Genomic DNA, 22,731 nt, shown 5'->3' on the forward strand with positions numbered 1-22,731 from the left:
CCGCTTTTGAGAAGCTGAAACGACTGTTTGCTGCTGAACCAGTACTCAAGCACCCGGACATGGATGCTCCTTTTGTAATCCAAGCTAATGCGAGTGACGTAGCAGTTGGGGCGGTGTTACTACAAGCAAACAAGACGGGGACTCTGCAACTGTGTGCATATACTTCCTGTAAACTAACTGAAACCGAAAGAAGATGGGCCATCTGGGAAAAAGAAGCTTTTGCAGTTTGCTGGGCTCTGTTAACCTGGAGGCATTTCTTAGAAGGGGCAAAACATCCATTTGAGGTGTGGACAGATCATAAAAATTTGGAGGCTTTGAAAACACCTCGGAAGCTGTCTCCCAAGCAAGTTCACTGGGCGCAGTACTTTAAGTGCTTTAATTTTTCATTGAAGTATAATCCAGGGGGGAAGAACTTCATGGTGGATGCTTTATCTAGATTACCTCAATATAATAGTGCTCGCCAAGAAATGGTATGGCCTATTGTCCCAACCAAACAGTTGGCAGCTCCAGTGGTTACCAGAGCCCAGAAAAAGAAGGAAGTTGATTTATCAAATGATTTGACTGCACAATTAAAAGATGCTCTAAAACTTGATGATTGGTTCCTTGCTCACTCAAATAACTGTACGGTGAGAGATGGATTGGCATGGGTGGGGGCCAAATTATATGTGCCAGCAAAGCTGAGAAACCAAATATTACAGCAAGCTCATGATTCTAAAACTGCTGGACATTTTGGATTCGTGAAAACCTTACACTTGGTTAAAAGACAATTTTGGTGGCATACCTTGAAAAAGGACTTTGAGACTTATGTGGCTAGCTGTCCTATCTGTGCCTCAGCCAAACTGCCTCCTGGTAAACCAGCAGGCTTACTAAAAATGTGGCTAGACCAACTGCTCCATGGAAGGAAATTTCTATGGATTTTATAGTGGAATTACCTGAAAGTGGGGGGAATACAGTTATTTGGGTAGTAACTGATTTGTTTTCCAAACAGGTACATTTCATACCTTGTCCGAAAATCCCATCTGCAAAAACATTGGCTAAACTGTTTATTTTACATATCTACAGGTTACATGGGGTTCCTGAATGCATAATCTCAGACAGGGGTGTCCAGTTTACCTCAAACTTTTGGAAGGAGTTCCTGAAGTTATTGGGCTCCGCCTAGGGCTTAAGCTCCACCCACCACCCACAAACCAGTGGGGCTTGTGAGAGAACTAACTTGGTATTGGAACAATATCTTCGATGTTATATAAATTATCAGCAAGATAATTGGGCTGACTTATTGCCATTTGCTGAGGTGGCATATAACAATTCGGTACATAATAGTACTGGGTTTACTCCATTTAAAGTGGCTTCAGGACAAGACTTTGTAACTATACCCGAGCTTCCACAGGAGAAACCTAACATTCAGTCATTAGATGAATGGATAACACAGCTCCAGCTTACCTGGCTGGTTACCCATAAAGCATTAGATGATGCTCATCAAGCTCATGAAAAATTTGCAGATAAAAAGAGAAGTCCACAAAAACCATATCGAATTGGTGACAAGGTCTTTTTATCCACCAGATATTTGCAGACCACACAAAAGTAAAAAAAGCTTGGACTTGGTATGTTGGACCTTTTTCAATTGAACAAATTGTGAACCTTGTGGCAGTCCAACTGATTCTGGTATATCAGAGCAACTGTGGGATGAGGCAATAATGTGTGCTAACCATGTTTTGAATAATGTAATAAATTTAACGACTGGTGAACTACCATTTACTCGTTGGCATAAAAGAAAACCAGTTCTTGGATATTTGCATACATTTGGAACCCCAGCATGGGTTCACATTCCCATGCAAGTAAGGCAAAAGGGACAATATAGAGCTAAGAAATTGTATTTTGTAGGTTATGGAGCTAATTATAGATCATTTAAATTTTGGGAGCCAAGTACTACTAATATATATTGGAGTGCAAGTGCTAAATTTCTGAAGCATGTTGGCTGGTGAAAGTTTAAACAATATAATATAATAATTAAAAAAACCTAGTATTATTGTAAAAACTCCATTGTTCACTGATCATAAAAATAATAGGAATATTGATGAATCAGTAAAAGAAGAACCACCTATAACTGCAAAAGATTCGATAGGGGAGGTAGTGGAAGATGTACCCTAAATTAAACCCAAACTGTTGGAAATGCGAAAACAAAAAACAAAACAAGGTACCATTTCCACATGGCTATGCCCAGAAATCAAAAAATATTGGATAAAGATAAAAACTTTGCTAGAGGAAATCATGCACTGCAGATTGGAGTGGAAGCTGGAATTCCTGGGAATCATCAAAGAAAAGTATCCCCCCAAAATTAGATATTTGATTATACATATATTAACAGCGGCACAAATTGAGTTGGTGCAGACTTGGAAAATGCCCACCACACCATCTAATAATGTCATAATCCACAAAATCTTAGAATGTGCAGAGATGGGTAGGCTCACGCTGAAATTAAGGGAAAAGAAGGACTCAGAATATTTTTTAATTTGGAACATTTGGTATCAATGGTTAGACAGTAATGTACAATAAAAAGGTCACAGAAGGAATTTAAAAAGGAAGAAACAAGGGAATTAAAACTGGAATACAAGCAAATAGATAGAATGTGGGGGAAGTAATAGGAACTGAGGAACTGCTAGGGGAAAATAAGAGCTAGATAGACAACCAGACTAGATTCAAAATTATTTAGGTCTGTTGTAGAAATGTACAGAAATATGTAATGAATGATAGAAATGGGATTCCTGTTTTCTGCTATAGCCATGGAATACTAAATTACAGAATATAGACTATAAATATTCCTGATGTTCTGCTTAGATATGCATGCATATATTAAGTGTTAATGTGATATTCCCTTTTCTGCATATGAGAAACAGATCTTAAAAGACAATATAGTTTGTTTAATAACATTAATTAAGAATTGAGAATTAATATAGACAATATACTTTAAAAACTGTCAAATTCTATGTATATATATATATGGTATTTAATGTACTGCCAAGAAATGATATGAAAATATGTCAACACAAACTTTATTATAGAAACTTTTGTAAATTTCTTCTTTTAACATTTTATCTTTTGTAAACTTTTTAATATCTTGAACGTTAATAAAGTTTTGTTTTAAAATACAAAAAAATTCAAAATTGAATCGCCAAAATACAAAGCCCACCTGATTTGTTTTGGTGACAAAGGGAGTTTGCAAAGCCTCTAGGTTTTTATGGTCTGTCCATACCTCAAATTGCCGTCTACTGCTCAACAAATGCCGCTATGTCATTAAAGCCCACTTAATGGTGAAGGCCTCCTTCTTTCAAATGGCCCATCTTTGTTCAGTGTTTGTCAATTTCCTGGAAGTATAGGCACATGGTTGCAAGGCCCCCTCACGCTTGGCTTGCAGAAGTACAGTTCCAACCACACAGCCACATTGCTAGTGTTGGCCTGCACTATGGATGAATGTGTGGGGCCTGGGTGCTTCAATACCTGCTCCCTAGCAAATAATTATTTCAAATGTTCAATGTTTTTTGACACTGTAAAGTCCATTGTATCGGTTGACCCGGCTGTGGCTTACCCGATAGATGTTTAGTACATAGGAGGCTAGTGAGTGGCAAAGCTACATGGGTGAATTAGGGGATGAATTGTCAATAGAAATTGGCAAAGCCTAGAAAGCTTTCTTTTTCTTGTATGTGGAGCTTGCCAATATAAGACCACCTGAAACTTTGCAGGATCAATGCCCTTCAATGATATCCAGAATTCGATATAGTCCAACTGCGTTTTGTGAAATCCACACTTTGAAAATTTCACTACAATTTGGCTGCTAACAATTTATGAAGTATGGTCTGCACCAGCTTGACATGTTCCTCCCAGGTTTTGGTGTATACTAGAATGTCATCTTATATAGAATGCCCTTATATAAGTGCTCCCTTAGGACCTCGTTAATAAGCTGCATAAAAATGGCTGGAGCACCTTGCAGCCCAAATGGGCATGACATTAAACTGATAGCTCCCCAAAGGACAATTAAATGCCATTTTCCACTCATCACCTGTCCACACTCGCACTTGATAATTTGGCTCTCGTAGGTCTAGTTTCATGAACATTCAACCGTCAGCCAGCCATATTAAGATATCTTTCATTAAAGGAAAGGGATACATATGTTCTATGCATACTGCGTTGATCCCATAGAAGTCAACACATAAACGCAGGCCCCCATCCTTCTTTTCCAGAAACAATACAGGAACTGCTATCTGAGATCTAGCCAGCTGTATGAACCCTTGTTTGAGGTTTTTATCTATGTAGTGATGCATTTCTGCCAACTCTTGGGGAGTTATTGAATACATCTTGGGCTTTGGTAATTTTGTCCCTGGCATTATCTTGATGGCACAGTCAGTTGATCGACGTGGAGGCAATGTATCACACTCCTTCTCACTGAACACCACTCCAGATCCTGGTATTCCACAGGGTACGAAGGCCCCTCCCCTCCTCCATCAGCAGGATGATTCTCATTCCACCCCATGTCACTTGGTTGGAAATCCCGCTCATGAGGAGGTGGGTGTGGCCCCATTGCAATACATAGATGTCGGCAACCTCCACCCCACCATATGGTCAGACCCCACTTGTCCAACCAGGCTAAACCTAGTACCACATCATCCCATATTTTAGGGACTAGTATAAATTGGAGTACCTCTCGATGTGGCCCTATTTCCAAAGTCAGCCTCTCAGTAACATGGGTTGCCATCCATCCTCTCAACAGAGAGCCATCCATCTGCTCAAACCTCATAGGTTGTGGGAGTTGCTGAGTTTTCACTCCCAGCCTGTTAACAGTGTCGATACTCATTAAGCAACGAGTATACCCTGTATTCACCAATGCTTGGCACACACATAGTTTGTTACTTGTTAAGGTCACTGGTATTAGAAAAGGTTGGATAGGTGTACTCATCATGGGATCTAGTTCCCCCTTGTCATCACTTCCGCTGGTATCAGGAACCCTTTTGGTCCTGATGACCACTGTTTCCACTTCCCCGGCCAGTATGGGGGAACATGGCTCCTGGGCTGCCCGTGACTTCTCCTGCACCTTGAGAGGTTTCTTCAGTGATCACTGCTGCAACCCCACCACTGCCATAGTGACAGCATGTGCCTCTGGGCAACAAGTATACAAGCTTTCCGCAGCAGAAACATAATAATTGAGCTTGGCTGGATGGCACCATAGATATTTGAGCTATTTGAGGTCTGGGGCTGGAACTAACTGGCCGTGCTGGACTTTTCTTTGGCTGTACTCTCCACTGCCCCCTCACCTGATCATCCTGCAACTCTGTCTCAAGTTGCTGCTTGGAACCATGCTACTAAGTCATTACTGTTTTCCTTGTATAAGTCTGCAACCCATTCAGCAGCTTCCCCTTCTAAGTGCCATTACCGTCGCCCACTGGAATGCATACAGGTTGCCATATTGGTCCACATAGCTCAACACCTGACCCATGAATAAAGCCATCTTATCAGGACTTCCATCAAAAGATGCTCTCAATGAAGACTTCTGGTCTGCAGTGCTTCGGGGCAGGCAGGAATCCGCGACTGTACACTGTTTCTGCCTGCGCTCGCTGCCCGAGTGTCCTGAGCCACCCGGCTTCAGGGCTAGCCACCTCCGTAGAAGGTGGCGAAGACAGGGGGGATCTGGCAGGGTTGAGAGACATCGCACCTCTCTTCCCTAGCCGGCAAAACCCCCTCCTCCAAAGGCAGCTGAGCGGCGGTCAGAAATGGCCACCACATAGAAGAGCTCAGCTGGGAAAAGAAAGTGCAGGAGGAGTCGTGAAGAAGTGAAAGTGGTTTTTGCTGACCGGGATAAAGTAAGAGAAAGTACCCTGGAACTTGAAATTTGCCAAAGATAAATTGTTTCCAGAAAGATTTACAAGCGGCGAATGGAATTTTAAAAGGAAAAGTTTTTTTTCTTTCTTTTCATTCTCCTTCCTAACGTGACAGCGAATGGAACCATAAGAGAAATCGGAAAACCCACATTGGAGGTAATTAAATGCTAAAGGGATAAGGATTTCTGAACATTTAAAAAAACAAAAAACTTTTTTGCTGTGAGTGGGAAGGGAGAGGAAAAAAAATTGGAGCAGAATTTGAAAATAAGGAGAAGATTGCCTAGAATTTTAAAGAGTTATTAAACATTAACAAGACTTCTAAAAGATATATTTTAAATGGAACTTTGTGACTAAACAGTAACCCCAGAAAGAGAAAGTGAAGAAAGGAGAAAGTATTAAAAGAAACAGCTTATTTGGATTGTTTGGTAATTTTGGAACTTCTGAGAACTATCTTTGATTAAAAGCACTTGGGTGGTTGTTTGGAAAAAAAATTTCTCTCTACAATGGCATCACTTGTGGATGAATTGAAATTTGAATACAAAAAATACAAAAAAGAAGAACAAGAAGGGAAGGTTTTCTTGGCACTCTCTTTCAAAAAAGAGAAAAATAAGGTGAAAAGTGGATACTATGTTAGAAAACAACAGAAAGGAGGAAAGCAGAAGAAGAAAAGGGAGGTGGAGAGACAAGGGGGTAAAAAGGGCAAGGAGAAGAATAAACAAGGGAGAAAGGAAGGGATGAGAAGCCTCAATGGTGGAGAGCAAGATGTAAAAAAAACAAAATTCTTTTAGAGATAATGGGTAAACTTTATTGAAAAAGGGATTCTGGAAAGGTGCATAAGATTGTATTTTTATATTTGTATTTAGAAATAATCTTAGAAAATTAGAAACAATATGTAATTTAAAATGTGATCAAACATTTAGTGTAATTTAGTGAAATTTTTGTGAAGAAAAAGAAAGCAATGAAATAAATGAGAGAATTGAAGTAGGAGAAGGGGAAACATTTTAACGAAATAATGATTTAAAATATGTGATGTGGGGGGAAATAACTATGGAAAGCATAAGTGTTCCCATAAAGGTATGATATTTAATTGGAAAATAATGTGTAAAGTGTTTAAGATATAAATGAATATCAATATTAATGATTAGATTGTGTAACTTTAGTGAAATTTTTTGTGAAGAAAAAGAAGGCAATGAAATAAATGAGAGATTTGAAGTAGAAGAGGGAACATTTTAATGAAATAATGATTTAAAATATGTGATGTGGGGGGGAAATAATTATGGAAAACAGAAGTGTTCCCATAAAAGTATGATATTCAACTGAAAAGTAACGTGTAAAGTGTTTAAGATATAAATGAATACTAATATTAATGATTAGATTTGTATTGGCATTGATAGTTGTTTTAACTACATTATATACTTATTAAAAAAAAATTTTCTTTCTCATAAAAAATATTGTATAATTCTAGAATGTACCAAACAGAATCCCAATGTAAGCTATGTACTATATTAAGTATTATAAATGTAGGGGAAAGAGATAAAGGCGTCATACTCCAATTAGTGTACAGGAGAAGTTTTGTTTAAAGAAGAAAGATAAATGGATAGCTGGAAACAGAACAGACAAAGAATAATAAATATTATGATTTGAATTGAGATGAGATAAACAAAATAAAACTAAGAATGTTTAAAAGAGATGAGAAGCTATATAGAAAATTGAAAATGGTAATAAGATATGGAATGGTATATAAAATGAATATGAATTTGAATTTGTGTCTGTACGAAGAGTTGTAACCCGGGACTAAGCAACTTTCAGAAAAGATGTTTTAGTTTTATGTTTCTATGTTTTGTGTTTTTGTGTGTTTATGCTTGATTGAGTTAATAAAACCTTGGAGGAATGTTAGAAGAGGATAATTGAGAATAAAAGATAGAAGAGAATAAAACAAGTCAGATGTTTTATGTATGTGTCAGATGAAAATATAAGTATAATGAATAAAAACGTATAAAATAGATAAATATAGAAAAGAAATATAATTGAATAAAAGTAAAGGGAGAAATAATGAGAAATTTGAAAGGATATGTATGTGTTTATAAGGAAATGTGTTAATGCTGCATAAAATAATGTTTTATTTGCTTTGTTAAAATTTACAAATAACTTTCAGAAAAGAGGTTTTATGTTCTTATGTTTTATGTTTTGTTTGTCTTTAAAAACTAATAAAATTTGTTTTAAAAAAAATCAAAGTGGCTCCCAAGGTCCTGGTTGGGTGGGATGAGGTGGCCGATGTGTGGCCCCTGGTATTGGGGCCCTGTGTATTTCATGATGATATTTACCTGCCATCCTCTGACCTCCTCCCTGCGGAGTCATGGGTCGAGTGTGCCTGGGGATCCATATCCTGCAATTGCCCTTTTCCTATATGTGGCACAGTCGCCCACGGCGGACGAACCCATGCCATCTCCGCTGCTGAAAAAGAGGAGTCAAACATGCTCAGCTGTCCCTTCTCCCTGGGGCCCAAGGATGCTCATGAAAACTGGCCTCTCCAAACTGCTCCCACAAGAAGTCCAGAGCCTGGCTCCCAACTGCCACAGACCATCTGTCTGCAGCATGTCACTCTCTCCAATAACCTTCCTGGGGAGTTAGTGTAGGTGGGCTCATAAGGGACCCTGACTGCATCCACCAATCTCCAGGCTCCCCAATCTCTGTAACCTCTTACACCTGCTTCTGGTTCTGTGGTCCAGATTTATCCTTCAGTCACACATCAGGTGCCTCCACTGGGGTCTTTAATTCCTCCTCTAGGCTCTCCAGTTCTGGTGTCTATGACTCAGCCTCTATGCCCTCTGCCATGCTTGAATGAGAAGGGGCATTGGTAGACTTACCAGTGAATGCCCTTTCTAGACACGCTGCAAGAGTGTCCTGCATTGGGTATAACTCTGCCCTCTTATGACGTTGAGCTGAATCTGCCACTATAAAAAGGCCAGCCTGCGCTGAGAACCCCAGCTTTTCTGACAAAGAATCTTGACAGACTAGGATTGTCTCTGGAATACAAACAAACAGTATGAGCATACAAACGCCCCCCTCCCTGAGAATATTAGACCAGACGGCCACAGGGTGGGGCTGCACTCTTTCGCAGCATGTCTAGAAAGGGCATTCACTGGTAAGTCTACCAATGCCCCTTCTTCGTCATGCTGCTTGAGAGTCCAGCATTGGGACATACCAAAGCCTGCATGCCCAAGGTGGGGGGGGGGGAACCAGCTGGTCCTCTTAATCCAAATTGGTAACAACCCGCTGGAGTACCCTCCGTCCAAATGCTGTTTGTGCAGATGCAAATGAGTCTAGCCGGTAATGTCGGACAAATGGGGAAGGCGAGGTCCATGTAGCGGCTCTACAAATTTCCTCAATTGAAGCCTGTGTGGCCCAAGCTGCTGAAGTCGCTTTTCTCCGGGTAGAGTGTGCAGTCAGTTTCTGGGGAGCTGGCAAGCCAAGAGTTTCATATGCAGTAGAAATGCATGCCCTGATCCAACTACTTAACAGGGGAGACGAGGCTTTAGATCCCAAAGAAACAGGTTGAAACGACACAAACATTGACTCGGTTTTGCGAAAAGGTACAGTTCGTTTGATATAAATCCTAAGAGCCTTTTTCATGTCCAATGTGTGCCACTGATGTTCCAACACATGTTGGGGTTTGGGACATCTTGAGCCCTGTGAAACCAAGAGTTAATTTTTGGTACAAATGAAGGGTCCAGATGCAACACCACCCAGTTGTCATGAAACATGCACAAGTCTGGCCTCACTGAAAGGGCAGCTACTTCAGACACCCTCCTGGCTGACGTAATAGCTACCAAAAAGGATACCTTGAGGGTCAAAAGACGGGGACCCACTGTACGTAAAGGCTCAAAGAGAGGGCTTGGAGAACCTTAGACAGATCCCAAGTGGGATACCTATGCACAATGGGTGGGCTCAGATTCAAGCCTCCCCTCAGAAACCTGCAGACTGATGGGTGGTGGGCGAGGGATGTGTACCTATCCCATGAAATTATTGAAGCTAAGGCCGCCACCTGCCTGTGGAGGGTGTTTGGTGCAAGGTCCTTGTCCAGCCCATCCTGGAGAAACTGTAGGACCTCCAGAACAGATGCTGAGGTGGGGTTCTGGACCCTCTCAGAGCACCACTCACAGAATTTCTTCCAAGTGGCATCGTAAGGTCGGGTTGTTGACTGTTTATGTGAAGCTTGTATTGTGTTAATTACACTATCTGAAAGGTTGATCTCCCTCAACATTTTCCACTCAACCGCCATGCGGTCAGCTGGAACCATTGGGGTTCCAGATGCAAAAGGACCCCCTGACTCAGAGAGATCCTCGAGGCCAGGATTTCCATGGCTTCTAAACAGACAGATTCACCAGGTCCACAAACCAGTGTCTCCTGGGCCAATGAGGGGCCAGCAGAATCAGCTCCACCTTTTCCTCCAATATCTTCTGGATGACAGCCGGGATAATTGGAAGGGGAGGAAAGGTGTAAAGGAGACCTGGGGGCCATTTGCTCTGAAGTGCATTGGTCCACTCCGCTCTGGGTTGGGAACCTGGAGAAAAACCTGCTTACCTGTGCATTTTGGGGAGTGGCAAAGAGGTCCACCTCTGGAGTTCCAAACATATGGGACAATTCTATGAACAGGGGACGATGGAGTCTCCATTCCAAGTGGTTGACTTGAGTCCGACTCAACCAGTCTGCCTGGGAGTTGTCGATCCCCGAAATATGGTCCGCCCTGAAGGACAGGAGGTTCCTCTCTGCCCATCTCCTCAGACATTCTGCCTCCTGCATCAAAGCCCTAGATTTGGTCCCCCCTTGCCTGTTGACATGAGCCTTGGCTGCTATATTGTCTGTCATGACTAGCACATGGGACCCTGACACTAGGTTCTAGAAACTTCTCAGGGTGAGAAAAATAGCCATGAGCTCCAGGAGGTTTATGGGAAGAGACCTGTCTGAAGACGGCCAGTGTGCCTGTGCCATCCAGCCCTGGGCATGTGCTCCCCAGCTGTGAAGGCTGGCATCTGTAGTCACTACAATTCTGTCCCTCACCATAAAGGGATGACCCTTTGTGATGGCCTGGGACTGCCACCATTGAAAGGATCAAAGCACCTGTGGAGAAAGCTGTACCCTGTGGACAGAATGGCTGATCCTCTCTCTTTGGAAGGGGAGGAGGAATCATTGTAAGGTGCATGCATGTAGGAGTGCCCATGGCACAACTTCGATGCATGAGATCATCTTCCCAAGCAACTGGGACAGGAGGCAGAGTGGAACGGAGTGACTTAGTCGAATTGTGTTGATCAACTCGTTGATGCTGTCCTGTCAGTCCTGTGAGAGGAAGACTTCGCAGCTGACTGTGTCGATGATGACCCCGAAATGCAACAGTCGGGTCGTTGGAGAAAGATGGCTCTTGACCAGGTTGATGGAGAAACCATATTCCTGCAAAACCTTCATTGTGATTTGAAGATCCTGTTCGGCTGCCTGGAGGTAGATTGAATCAGATCCTGTTTGGCTGCCTGGAGGTAGATTGAATCAGAATGTCACCCAGATAGCATTGGACCCTCACAGGTAAGGCTTGAAGGAGGACTGCCAATGCTGCCAATGAAAGGCCAAATGGTAGGGCCCGGTATTGGTAGTGTTCACTGCAATAAAAAAAGTGTAGGAACTGATGGTGGAGGCCAAATTGGGATATGGAGGTAAGCCTCTGTGAGGTCTATGGTAGAGAGGAGATCGCCCTCCTGGATGCTCTGAAGAATAGAATGCAGTGTCTGCATCTTAAAACGCCTGTATGGGATGAATTTGTTCAGGAGCTTGAGATTGAGGATTGCTCTCCATCCCCCCCAAGGCCTTTGGGATAACAAAGAGGCGGGAGTAGAAGCCCGACCTCCACTGCTCCAATGGAACCATTTCTATGGCTCTGATGTCTGTCAGGTGATGGATAGCTGAGTCCATCAGAGCCCGTTTAGCTATGTCTTGAGAGGTCGGACAGCTAACAAAGAAATTTGGAGGGGGGAGAGAAACTCGAGGTGAAGGCCTGATGATATCGTCCTGATGACCCAGGCGTCCGTAGTTGATTCCTCCCATCTGGATTTAAAAAGGTCAGACAACCTCCGATGAGAGGGGAGTGAATGCAGTTAATTAGAGCGCCTGAATGAATGACCTCCTCCCCCTTGAAAGGGCCACTGCTGTTGTTTGGGTTGCCGGTTGTTGTTTGGAGAACTGCTGTTGCTTGGGTTGGTGGTCCTGCTGTTGTTCCTGCTGAGGATGATATGTTCTCTGATTGTGATTGAAATGAGGGGTGTTGTCCGGCTGGAAGGTTTAAGGCCTGCTGCGTCAAAATTCTGACCCCTTGGAAGAAGTTGACAGCACCTTTCTCTTGTCTCGGGTTTCCACCACATATGGTTCTAAGGCTGTTCCAAAGAGGTTTTCTCCAGAGCAAGGGGCCACTGCCAACTTCCACTTATGTTTAGAGTCAGTCTGCCAGTTGCGCATCCAGAGAAGGCACCTGGCAGACACCGAGGAAGCCATTGCCTTCGAAGTGAACTTTGCGGAGCTTAAAGTGGTGTCGGAGGTGAATTCGGCTGCCGTTATTATTTTGTTGAGGTCCTGGTGGGACCTGACATCAGCACTGGGAACTCTGTCCTGAAGCTGACACAATCAGCAAATGGCAGACCTGGTAAAAAACGAGGCCACACTGGAAGCTTTCACAACCCAAGCTGTGGCCTGGTGTATGCACTTCAGAGTTTGCTCTGATGTTTTGTCTTCCAGTCATAAGACATCCTCCAGTTCCGTAGGAGTGCCTGAGGAAGTGAAGGTGGCTACCACTGGGGAATCTACAGCTGGGAGAGCTAATGTGTTGGCCAGGGAGGGACCCACATTAAAGAATCTCTTGTCCTGAGACAAAGGGCAAGGCCCTGACAGGTGGCTGTCACATTGTTCCTTAACTAAATCCAAGAACAACAACGGGGATGGGAGAACCTCATTTTGGACTACCGGTTTTGAGAATAATGTGTCTCTTTGTCCCAAGGGGCCAGCCTGTGGTTCTGAGGTCACCTCTTCCAGGCTTACCTGGGCTGCAGCTAGAGCCTTTTGTAATAATGGCCAAAACAAGGAAGTTTTAAAGACAGCCGTAATGGAAGGCTGCTGTGTATTAGTGTCCTCTTCATTGGAGAGGAAGGGATCTTTAATTTTCCCTTCCTCCTACTTCCTACCCTGTTCAGAATGGTATGAGGATCCCCTATCATCCTGACCCTCCCAGGTAGGAGGATGGGGGGCATACACAGGTTCCGAAATGGGAACCTCCCTCTGTAGAGGAGGGTTACCCTGACAGAAAGAAGAAAGGATACCCGGGCCACCCCCTGTGGGGTGGAATAGGTGTTGGGGGCCCTTAGTGATTCTCTGTCTGACTGCCACTGAGACTACAGCCTGGATGTCCTGGGGCCTGTTCTCCAGGGAAGGGCCTATGATTTGGGGCCCAGACCCAGAAGGGATAAGGTTTGTATCCTCCCTATGTCTATAGACCCCTAGGGGCACAGCCTGTTGAGGATAGGGCTTAGGGACACTCCAGGTAGGTGGTTTATAAGAGGGGCCTGACGAACTCAGGTCCTGGGGAAGGGTCTCATCCTGCCTTTCAGGCAACCAGGCCTGTAGATGACTAGCAGGGCTCCCATCTGACCTCCCCGTTCCTAATGATTGGTCGGTGTAGACCAATGATTGTTCTTGCAATTGCTGAACATTCTTTGCAAATTGTTTTTCTAAGGCCACATGTCTCCAGTTTTCTGCCCTAATTTCAGATTTGGAGGCCTTCTTGGGGACGAGGGCCCTCGCCCTGATCTTAGCTGTGGCCTCCCTGTTAGCTAACCAGACTCATGGTCTTTTCCTCTTCAGAGTCCTTTTGGATGCCTCAGAGGCCTGAATGTGCTGCAGGCCTGATGGTCCTGGCTGGGTTTCCAATCGGTTTCCATTGCTCAAGGAAGAGCACCGGAGGTGCTGTCAGCTCCTCTTGAGGGTGTCTTCTGAGCTGTATGGCCAGTACAGAGAGGATCACTGCCTTGGGGCCCACTAAAGAATGGCACCCGAAGGAACTCAATCACAAAATGGCCACCCACCACGAGGCATGGGCCTTTGAGGCCTTGTAAGCTGATCTCCTGGGGCCTCACATTGCAATTAGAGTGATCGGATTGCTGCCTTGCCAAAGGAAGATAGTATTTCCTATCTATCTAACAGCCTTGGTGGTTCAAATTGGGATCAGCCTAATTTGGTCTGTGGGACCATGCAGACAGCTGTCCATGAGATCTTGCGGTTTGGGGTCTCAAGAAGCTCGGGGAAGACTCGCACTGCCAGAACGAGCATGAGAAGCCGTCCGGTCCAATCAGCTCTTTACGAACCACGCACCCTGGTTTTAGGAGGCTGCGCGATGATAATTAGCCCCAGTAAGTGTTCGGGAGAGATGAGCTCACTTTCTGCTGATGTGTCCACACCGAGTTGAGGCAGCTGAAAAGTGGAGCAGAGCGGATCCCCGCTCTCCTCATGAGCTTTACCAGAGTCCCGGGATGGTGTTTTATCGATTCCTGCTTTTCTGTGTGAGGAACGCTAACAACTCAGAGTCCAGAGGCAATAGCTCTTATGTCCAAGAGCTGAGTCGAAATGCTGAGGCTCTCAGTGCAGGCTAGCCTTTTTATGGCAGACTCAGCTCAATGTCATAAGAGGGCAGAGTTATACCCAGTGCTGGACTCTCAAGCAGCATGACGGAGAAGTGCGAGATCTGACTTCCTGTCAGTTTTTACTACACAGCCAAAAATAAAGTACAGCACACTTTGTTCTTGCTAATACTTTATCTCTATGTGGAAACATGGCACAAACTGACCAGCAACAAAGCGCGAATAAGTCAGATCTGCTTGCTCAGCATTGTCAGCCACTAATAAAGCCACTCTAAAGCTCCACCTCCACCACATCCAGTAAAATTAGCCACATAAGGGAAACACTGCATTCCCCACACCCAAAATACACGCATGTAACGCTGCTGCCACTACCCCAAGTGATTTGCTGCTGAAAAAGGAATACACTGGCCACTTCAGATTCAAAATTAGCACCATTCTGATGATTGTGCATGTGCCGTCTTCATTCCTCTGCCAAGAAGCACTGGTCAGCTGTTTGGCACTAGTTCTCCACAGCGGCTCCCGCAGCAAGGTGGGTAAGTATCCCCCTGGAATGGCAGCCCTGTATTAGAAGGGCGCACAGGGCTTACACTTGGTTTGTTAATTGTATTTCCATTTTAAGTGTTTATTTTTCAGTTAATTAATTGTAATTATGAAAATATTGGCCATCCTTTTATATATACAGTGTAACATCTTTTTTATAGACAGTCATTTTCAAATCCACTTTCAGCTCTGCCTGTCTTGCCTGGTGAAACTTGTTCCTCTTCCATAATGCTAACATAGTGTCAGACACTCTTAAAAGTAACTGAATATTACTGATCTCCGCTCCTCGCCTACTTTCTTCACTTGCCAGTCTTCACCACTCACTTAATTTTTTGAAAGTTGCTCTGTCTAGGGACTGTGTGACCCCCCCCTCCCATCCCTGCTCTGATAGTGAGACCAATTAACCCTTGGAACAGAAGTTGCCTTCAGAAGTTGTGGAAGCTTCATCACTGGAGGCTTTTAAGAAGAGACTGGACTGTCATTGGTCAGAAATGGTGTAGGGTCTCCTGCTTGGGTGGGGTGGGGATTGAACTAGATGATCTACAAGGTCCAGTTGTTAATCTGTTAAAATAAGGAAAGGGGAGGAAACTGGAGCCTATACAGGCTGACCTGGTATTAGGAAAGCTGGCCTCCCCCCCCCCCATCCCTTCAGACAGAGTCCACTGGACAAATGGAAATTGGTCTGGAGAAGAAAAGCTGCTTGAATTATTTTAAAATAGCTGAAATTCAGATATTTTTTTCTCTTCTTGCTGTTATTTTGGGGTGTTTCAGAACATCCGGCTGGACACAACCCTACTTCATCATCGTATACTACACATACGGACTATTCAGAGGGCTGAAAAAAGTGAATTATAACCGGTACTCACATTTATGGCCAGTCCTCACATTTATGACCATCGCAGCATTCTTAACAACTGTGTCACTCATTTCACAACTGCGGTGCTTCACTTCACTTCACCACAGTGACAAGATAGGTTGTAAAATGGAGGTAAAACTCACTTTGAACAAACATTTCACTTAAGCAACAGAAATATTGGGCTCAGTTGTAGTCGTGAGTTGAGGACCAGCTGAGTTTTATTTCCTTACACATAGGGACCATTCAGAGGGCTGAAAAAAGTAAATTAAGACAGGTCGTCGCACTTATGACCGGTTGCACTTTTGACCTCACATCTAGCCATGTCCATCCAGTCACATGACCACCTAGCTACACCCACCCAGTCATATGACCACATAGCCACACCCACAGAACCGGAAGTAAAAAAAATTTGAATCCCACCACTGATTCAGTTGCATCCCTAATTGTGGTCTGAGCTTGCTTATTACTGATTGCTCTCACTCAATTCATCCGATATCCCAAGCATAGATTTAATGCTTATATAGGTAGTCCTCGCACTTACAACCACAACAGAGCCCAACATTTCTGTTGTTAAGTGAGACATTTGTTAAGTGAGTTTTGCTCCATTTTACAACCTTTCCTGTCACAGTTATTAAGTGAATCACTGCAGTTGATAAGTTAGTGACCTAGTTGTTAAAAGAATCTGGTTTCCCCATTGACTTCGCTTGTTAGAAGATCACAAAAGGGGATCCCATGACATTGGGACACCACAATGGTCATAAATATAAACCAGTTGCCAAACATCTGAATTTTGATCACATGATCATGGGGATGCTGGAAAGGTCATAACTGTGAAAAACAATCATAAGTCATGTTTTTCAATGCTATTGTCACACTAAATGAACTGTTGTAAGGTAAGGACTACCTGTACTCAGATAGTCAGATAACTTGTGTGTCTAAACATCTTATTCCAAGTATCCACTTATATTCATCCAATACTGCTCCAGCCCACCTTATCAACTGACTGTTGTTTTCTTACCAGAAAATTGTATGTGGAGGAAGGGGAAATAGAAGAAAATGCTTTCCTTGAGGTTTTTTGCATGAAAAAGGCGAGGACATCAACCAGTTGCTGTCCTCATTACTAAGGTAGAAAGGGCTTGGCAATCAGAGCAACAAATTATATGCTAGTATATTTTGCTGCTTCAAGAACTAAGGTTAGGGTTAGGGTTAGGTTCAGAAGTTCGACATTGCTATCTGGTTTTGCAGTTTCAGCCATACAGGTAGTCCTTGACCCACCCCAACTGCTCTTCTACATATAATCTGCAAAATTGATGTAACTTGTGATACATTATATTCTTATAAAAAGTGTGGTTCATTTTAAAAAGTGAGTTATGACCATTTTTCACATGACCATTGCAGCATCCCCATGGTCACATGATAAAAAATTCAAATGCTTGGCAACTGACTCATATTTATAACAGTTACAGTGTCCTGGGGTCATGTGATCCCCTTTTGTGATCTGGCAAGCAAAGACAAAAACTAAGGACAATTAATGAGTGAAACAGCTTGCCTTCAGAAATCGTGGGTGGTCCATCACTGGAGGTTTTTAAGAAGAGACTAGGCAGCCACTTATCTGAAATAGTATAGGTTCTCCTGCTTGAGCAGGGGCCTGGACTAGAAGACCTCCAAGATTCTTTCCAGCTTCCAAGGTTCTTTCCAGCTTCTATTCTATTCTATTCTATTCTGAAACCAGATTCACTTAACAACCCTGTTACTAACGTAATAACTGCAGTGATTCACTTAACAACTGTGGCAAGAAAGATTGTAAAACGGGGCAAAATTCATGTAACATGTTTCATTTAGCAACCAAAATTTTGGACTCAATTGTGGTTATAAGTCGAGGACTACCTGTACTTCAGTCTTGAAAATTGATATCTCATCCATATTTATACATACACATAAATGCCTGAAACACATTCAATCTTATCTTTCTTGCCCTTAGTGATTACAGGGGGGCTTTGTTTCCATCCAGACAAATTACCAAAATGCAGGTAGCCATGTATTTTCATACCAGTGGAGGGCATATATATTGGCCCATAAACACTGCAGTTTCATCCTTAGCAATCATGTTGGAGAGTTGGTATTTAGAAAAGTTGATGCCATCAACAAAGGACTTAAACACAAGTGCACATTTGGAAAGTTCAGTATCTTCCAGTTTGAACAGTGTTATTGATTTTCTTAGACACAGTTCATATTTTTGAAGGAATCCATCCAGCCAGTCTTGTGATGCTTTGAATTCTTCTCGGGATATTTCTAACTGTGGTGCCATTGCAAGGGCAAATGCTTGAATATCAGACCTGCATACAACCAAAGACTTTGCTCTCCTGTTAGCAATCTATTAACAGATGTTGCCTTCCAGTTCAAGAAATAAATGTTGCCAACCTGATCCACACTTGCGTTTCTTTGCATTTCTCTCGTGTACCTGTTGACTGAGGTTATTGTACTCTGCTCGCTATATGGTGATCCAACTTCTTCTCTGTGCAGAAAGCCGTAAGATACTTGTCCCAAGAGTCCTCTACAACAGGGATCCCCAACCTTTCGACGCCTGCTGCCCGGTTCGGGCGTCAGCTGGCGCCGCGCCGGTTCCAGCGTCAGCTGGTGCCGCCATCTTTTTTGACGAAAAATCACTTCCGTGACGTCACGAGTGATTTTTCGCAAAAATGGCGGCGCTAGCGCTTGGTGAGCTTTTTCGGGTAGAAATGGCTTTCTACCCGAAAAGCTCACCAGGCGCTGGCGCCGCCATCTTTTGACAAAAAATTGCTTTTTTACCAAAAAGATGGCGGCGCCCAGCAACCAGCGGCCCGGTAAGGCTTGTTCCGCGGCCCGGTACCGGTCCGCGGACCGGCGGTTGGGGACCCCTGCTCTACAATTCTGTTCTTGAACTTGACAGAATAGCTCTTTCTTTTTGCACTCATCTTGTATGGGGTCAAAATATAATTCCCTTTAAATCTATCATTAAGTCAGGGGTCTCAAACTTGATTTCATTGAGGGTTAGGTTTAGGAGTGGGTGGCTTGGCTGCAGGAGCCCTGAAGTAAGCTAATGTGCATATGGGGCAGCTCCATTTCCTCCTCACCTGCCTTACCTTGTCTTCCACTACCTCTTGCCTCACCTCATGGCCTCAGCACTGGTGTACCGCTCGGCCTCCATTGTGGCTGTGAGCAAGCAGAAGAAGTGGAATGGCAGCCATGCAGGGTCTTGCTGGAAGGGGCTGTTAGAGCTGTTGTCACAAGGCGAGGCAGGTTTTGCAGCGTGAATGATCTGGTTGAGGGGGCCCTGAGGTAAACCAGTGTGGGGCATGTGGGACAGCTCTATCCCCTGCCTTGCCTCACGGCCATGGCACCAGCACATTGCTCAGCCTCCTGCTCCATTGTGGCCACAAGCAAGCAGAAGAATTGGACCAGCAGCCATGTGGGCTCCTGTTGTAAGTGGCTGCTGGTGCTGCCACCACGAGGCAGTTGTTGGGGCATGGATGGCCTGGTTATGGGGGCCATGAGGTAAGCCAGTGAGCATGTGGGGCAGCTTCACCCCTCTTCTCACCTCATATCAATGGCAGAATGGGCGACCAGCTGGCTGCCTAGGAGGTTAAGTAGGGCGTATTTTGGGAGCAGGGCTTATATTTGGCACTCATGCAAAAACCATGCTAGGATTTATTTTTGGGATAGCTCTTATTTTCGGGGAAACACAGTATTAGAATTTCAGAGATGAGTGCATAGCAAGTGATTGAATAATTTCCTTCTTCTTTTCTTTGTTCTGCTATTACCAATACTTTTTAGCCTGTTTGTTTCAGAAACACTCCTCACAGTTGCAGACGTGAGAAAACTTGCAACAAATCCAAATGACTAACCTAACAGATGATAATCAATGGACCTCAAATTCAACATTTTATGATTATACCCCAATAGAAACAAATTATTGCAATATGGATGAGACCTCCAGGTTCAGTGCTATGTTTACTTGCATCCTTTATTCTCTGATTTTCTTCTTCAGCTTGGTAGGAAATAGCCTTGTCTTGTGGATCGTGATGAAATATGAAAACCTCAAATCTTTAACAAACCTCTTCATCCTGAATCTTTGCATCACTGACTTGATCTTCTCGTGCACTCTGCCTTTCTGGATTGTATATCATTATTATGGATGGATTTTTGGTGATTTTCTCTGCAAAGCAGTAAGTGCTATCTTTTCTATCAGCTACTATGGTGGTGTCATCTTTCTCACTATCATGACTATCCTGCGGTACCTGGCTGTGGTTGATCCCTTATCAACCATGAGAACACAGACCAAAAAATGTAGCATTCTGGTGAGCATGACCATTTGGAGCAGCAGTATAATGGTTGCAGTACCTGAGATCATTTTTACTGAAGTCATAATTGATAACAATGGCAAACAACACTGTGAGTATGAAGAGTCATTCATCTGGAAACTAATAGAGATGAGCCTGCAAGTGACATTTTTCCTCCTGTCTTTTCTTGTTATAGTAGCTTGTTACATTGGGATGCTTAAAATTTTGCTTAGAACACGATCTCAAAGGAAGTACAGAACTGTGAGACTCATATTTGCTATTGTGGTTGTCTTTTTCCTGAGTTGGGCTCCTTACAATGCGTTTAACTTTGTGTACGTTTTGTCTATTCAACATGTCATCAAGCCAGAATGTCAAACTCGCAATCATATCTTTTTTGCTTTTGATATCAGTCGCAAAGTGGCCTACTGTCACTGCTGCATCAACCCAATCCTCTATGTCTTTGTTGGAGTGAAATTCAGAAGGCACCTAAAACTCCTGTACAAACAATTGTCCCCTTGTCATAGCAGAATCTCTCCCTCCAGCCCAAGAATGCATTCATCTCACTTGGGTCCATATGATGATGCATCCATATACTGAAGCAAAGATTCCTGGACTGGATGAGATGCAAAGCAAGACAACCAATATGAGAAGCTAAACAGAATAACTGACAAGCTCTCCAGTTATTCAAAGTGTATCTAATTTTTCTGGTTGTTTTCACTGAATTTTCTGCCTTACTAGCAAATTTTTTTTTTTTCCAAATAGACTATCAGATATTTTCTTTTGATTTAGCCTTCTTTCAAATTAGAAATGAAAGGTGCACTGTTTTATGTAATGTCAATATATTTATGTTTTTAAGATAGTATAATGGTTTTAATCTTTGCAATATTATAATGATTTACAAATCAATATACTGTTATGTAGAACTTGACCTGCTAACATTATTTGAAATGTATGTTGAATGAGAAGAATTAAATTGTCCAAAGGCATGAACTGCCTTCTAACCTTAATGGATTTAGAGAAAGCATGATGACATAAAAATGGGAAGACTGAATGCATATAGGATAGTTATAAATAGAAGATAATAAATAGAACTCCTCTCCTCCAATTCCATTAAGATTCAGTGAAAGAAATAGATTTATTTCCAAATGAGAATATTTTCTTAAAGCCTCTTAAAATTAAATCTGATAAAGAATTAGCCACAAATATATAACATGATTGAAATGTGCAATTTATTGATTCTTTAATAGGCTTGTCAACCTGAAAGCATTATAATATTTTAAAATCAATATAGTCCCAAAAGTCCTCAGTGATCCTTTATACATGACGAATAGTCATTAACCATTCTTGAATCCATAACAATTATATATTTTGAATTATGATTTTTATTAATCTCAAAATCTATAATTATTTAATATTTATTTCTGTCATTAATAATTTATGTCTTTATGATTTCTGAAATAATTTCTTTCTTGTATTACCCATAAGTGAAATGCTGATTTGCCCATCTTCCTAATAAAGTTATTCATAAGCATGTGTGATTTTAAAGACTTTTAAATAGCTACCTTGGCAAAACTATTTCCTCATCACAATTACTGACAATAGCATTTCAACCTAAGTAAGAATGTAGGATTGTATTTCATACTTCAAGACCTAAAAAGCAAAACAGTTTATTCTGGGAAGAAGCAAAATTCACAAAAATTAAAGGTGTATTTCAATCAGGCTTATAGAAAACAATGTACATTAGAAAGTGTGATATGGTTATTTTATTCTATCTTGCTACAATTAAAATATTTCTATATATAACAATATGGACACCAGGGGTGAGATTCAAATTTCTTAACAACCAGTTCTGTGGGCATGGCCTAATTTGTGGGTGAGGCTTGGTGGTCATGTGACTGGGTGGACGTGGCTTGCTGGCTGGGTGTGGCTTGGTGGTCACGTGACTGGCTGAGCATGGTTTGGTGATCACATGACTAGTGGGGTGTGGTTTGGTGGTCACATGACTGGGTGGGTCAAAAGATAGAAACTCACTTTAACAATGCTCTAACAATGCGGGGTTGGACTAGATGACCTCTGAGGTACCTTCCAGCCCTGGATTGCTGTGCTGTTTCAAAGCATCCTCTGAAGCGTCTAGTGCCAAGGTTTGTGGTCCTTCCTTCCTCTCCTTTTTCTTGCCCTCCCTCCCTCCCTCTCTCTATCCATCTGTCCATCCATCCATATCTCATTCACATTCCTTTCCCTTCCCTCTTTCTCCCTTCCCTCCCTTTCTTTCTTTCTCTCATTCGTCCCTCTTTCTTTTTCTTCTGCCTTTTAAGAGAAAGAAAGAAAGAAAGAAAGAAAGAAAGAAAGAAAGAAAGAAAGAAAGAAAGAAAGAAAGAAAGAAAGAAAGAGAGCTACCATGTACAGGTGAAACTTGAAAAATTAGAATATCATGCAAAAGTTCATTTATTTCAGTAATGCAACTTAAAAGGTGAAACTAA

At 42.6% G+C, this 22,731-nt stretch overlaps 1 protein-coding gene across 1 annotated transcript; it reads left to right on the top strand.

Annotated features, from left to right (window-relative positions):
- The first annotated feature begins 19,721 nt into the window (after window positions 1-19,721).
- Window positions 19,722-20,982, top strand: XCR1 (X-C motif chemokine receptor 1). The gene has a single exon (XM_026678520.2). It carries the CDS (start codon window positions 19,808-19,810, stop codon window positions 20,846-20,848), a length of 1,041 nt encoding a protein of 346 aa, XP_026534305.1. The 5' UTR covers window positions 19,722-19,807; the 3' UTR covers window positions 20,849-20,982.
- The last annotated feature ends 1,749 nt before the right edge of the window (window positions 20,983-22,731 follow it).

The sequence above is a fragment of the Notechis scutatus genome, chromosome Z, assembly GCF_049901735.1.
Source record: "Notechis scutatus isolate UNSWTSFEM ecotype Mainland chromosome Z, rNotScu1.2, whole genome shotgun sequence".
Lineage (NCBI taxonomy): Eukaryota > Metazoa > Chordata > Lepidosauria > Squamata > Elapidae > Notechis > Notechis scutatus.

Coding starts and splice junctions, on each gene's coding strand:
- XCR1 (XM_026678520.2), top strand. CDS start 19,808: ATGACTAACCTAACAGATGATAATCAATGGACCTCAAATTCAACATTT.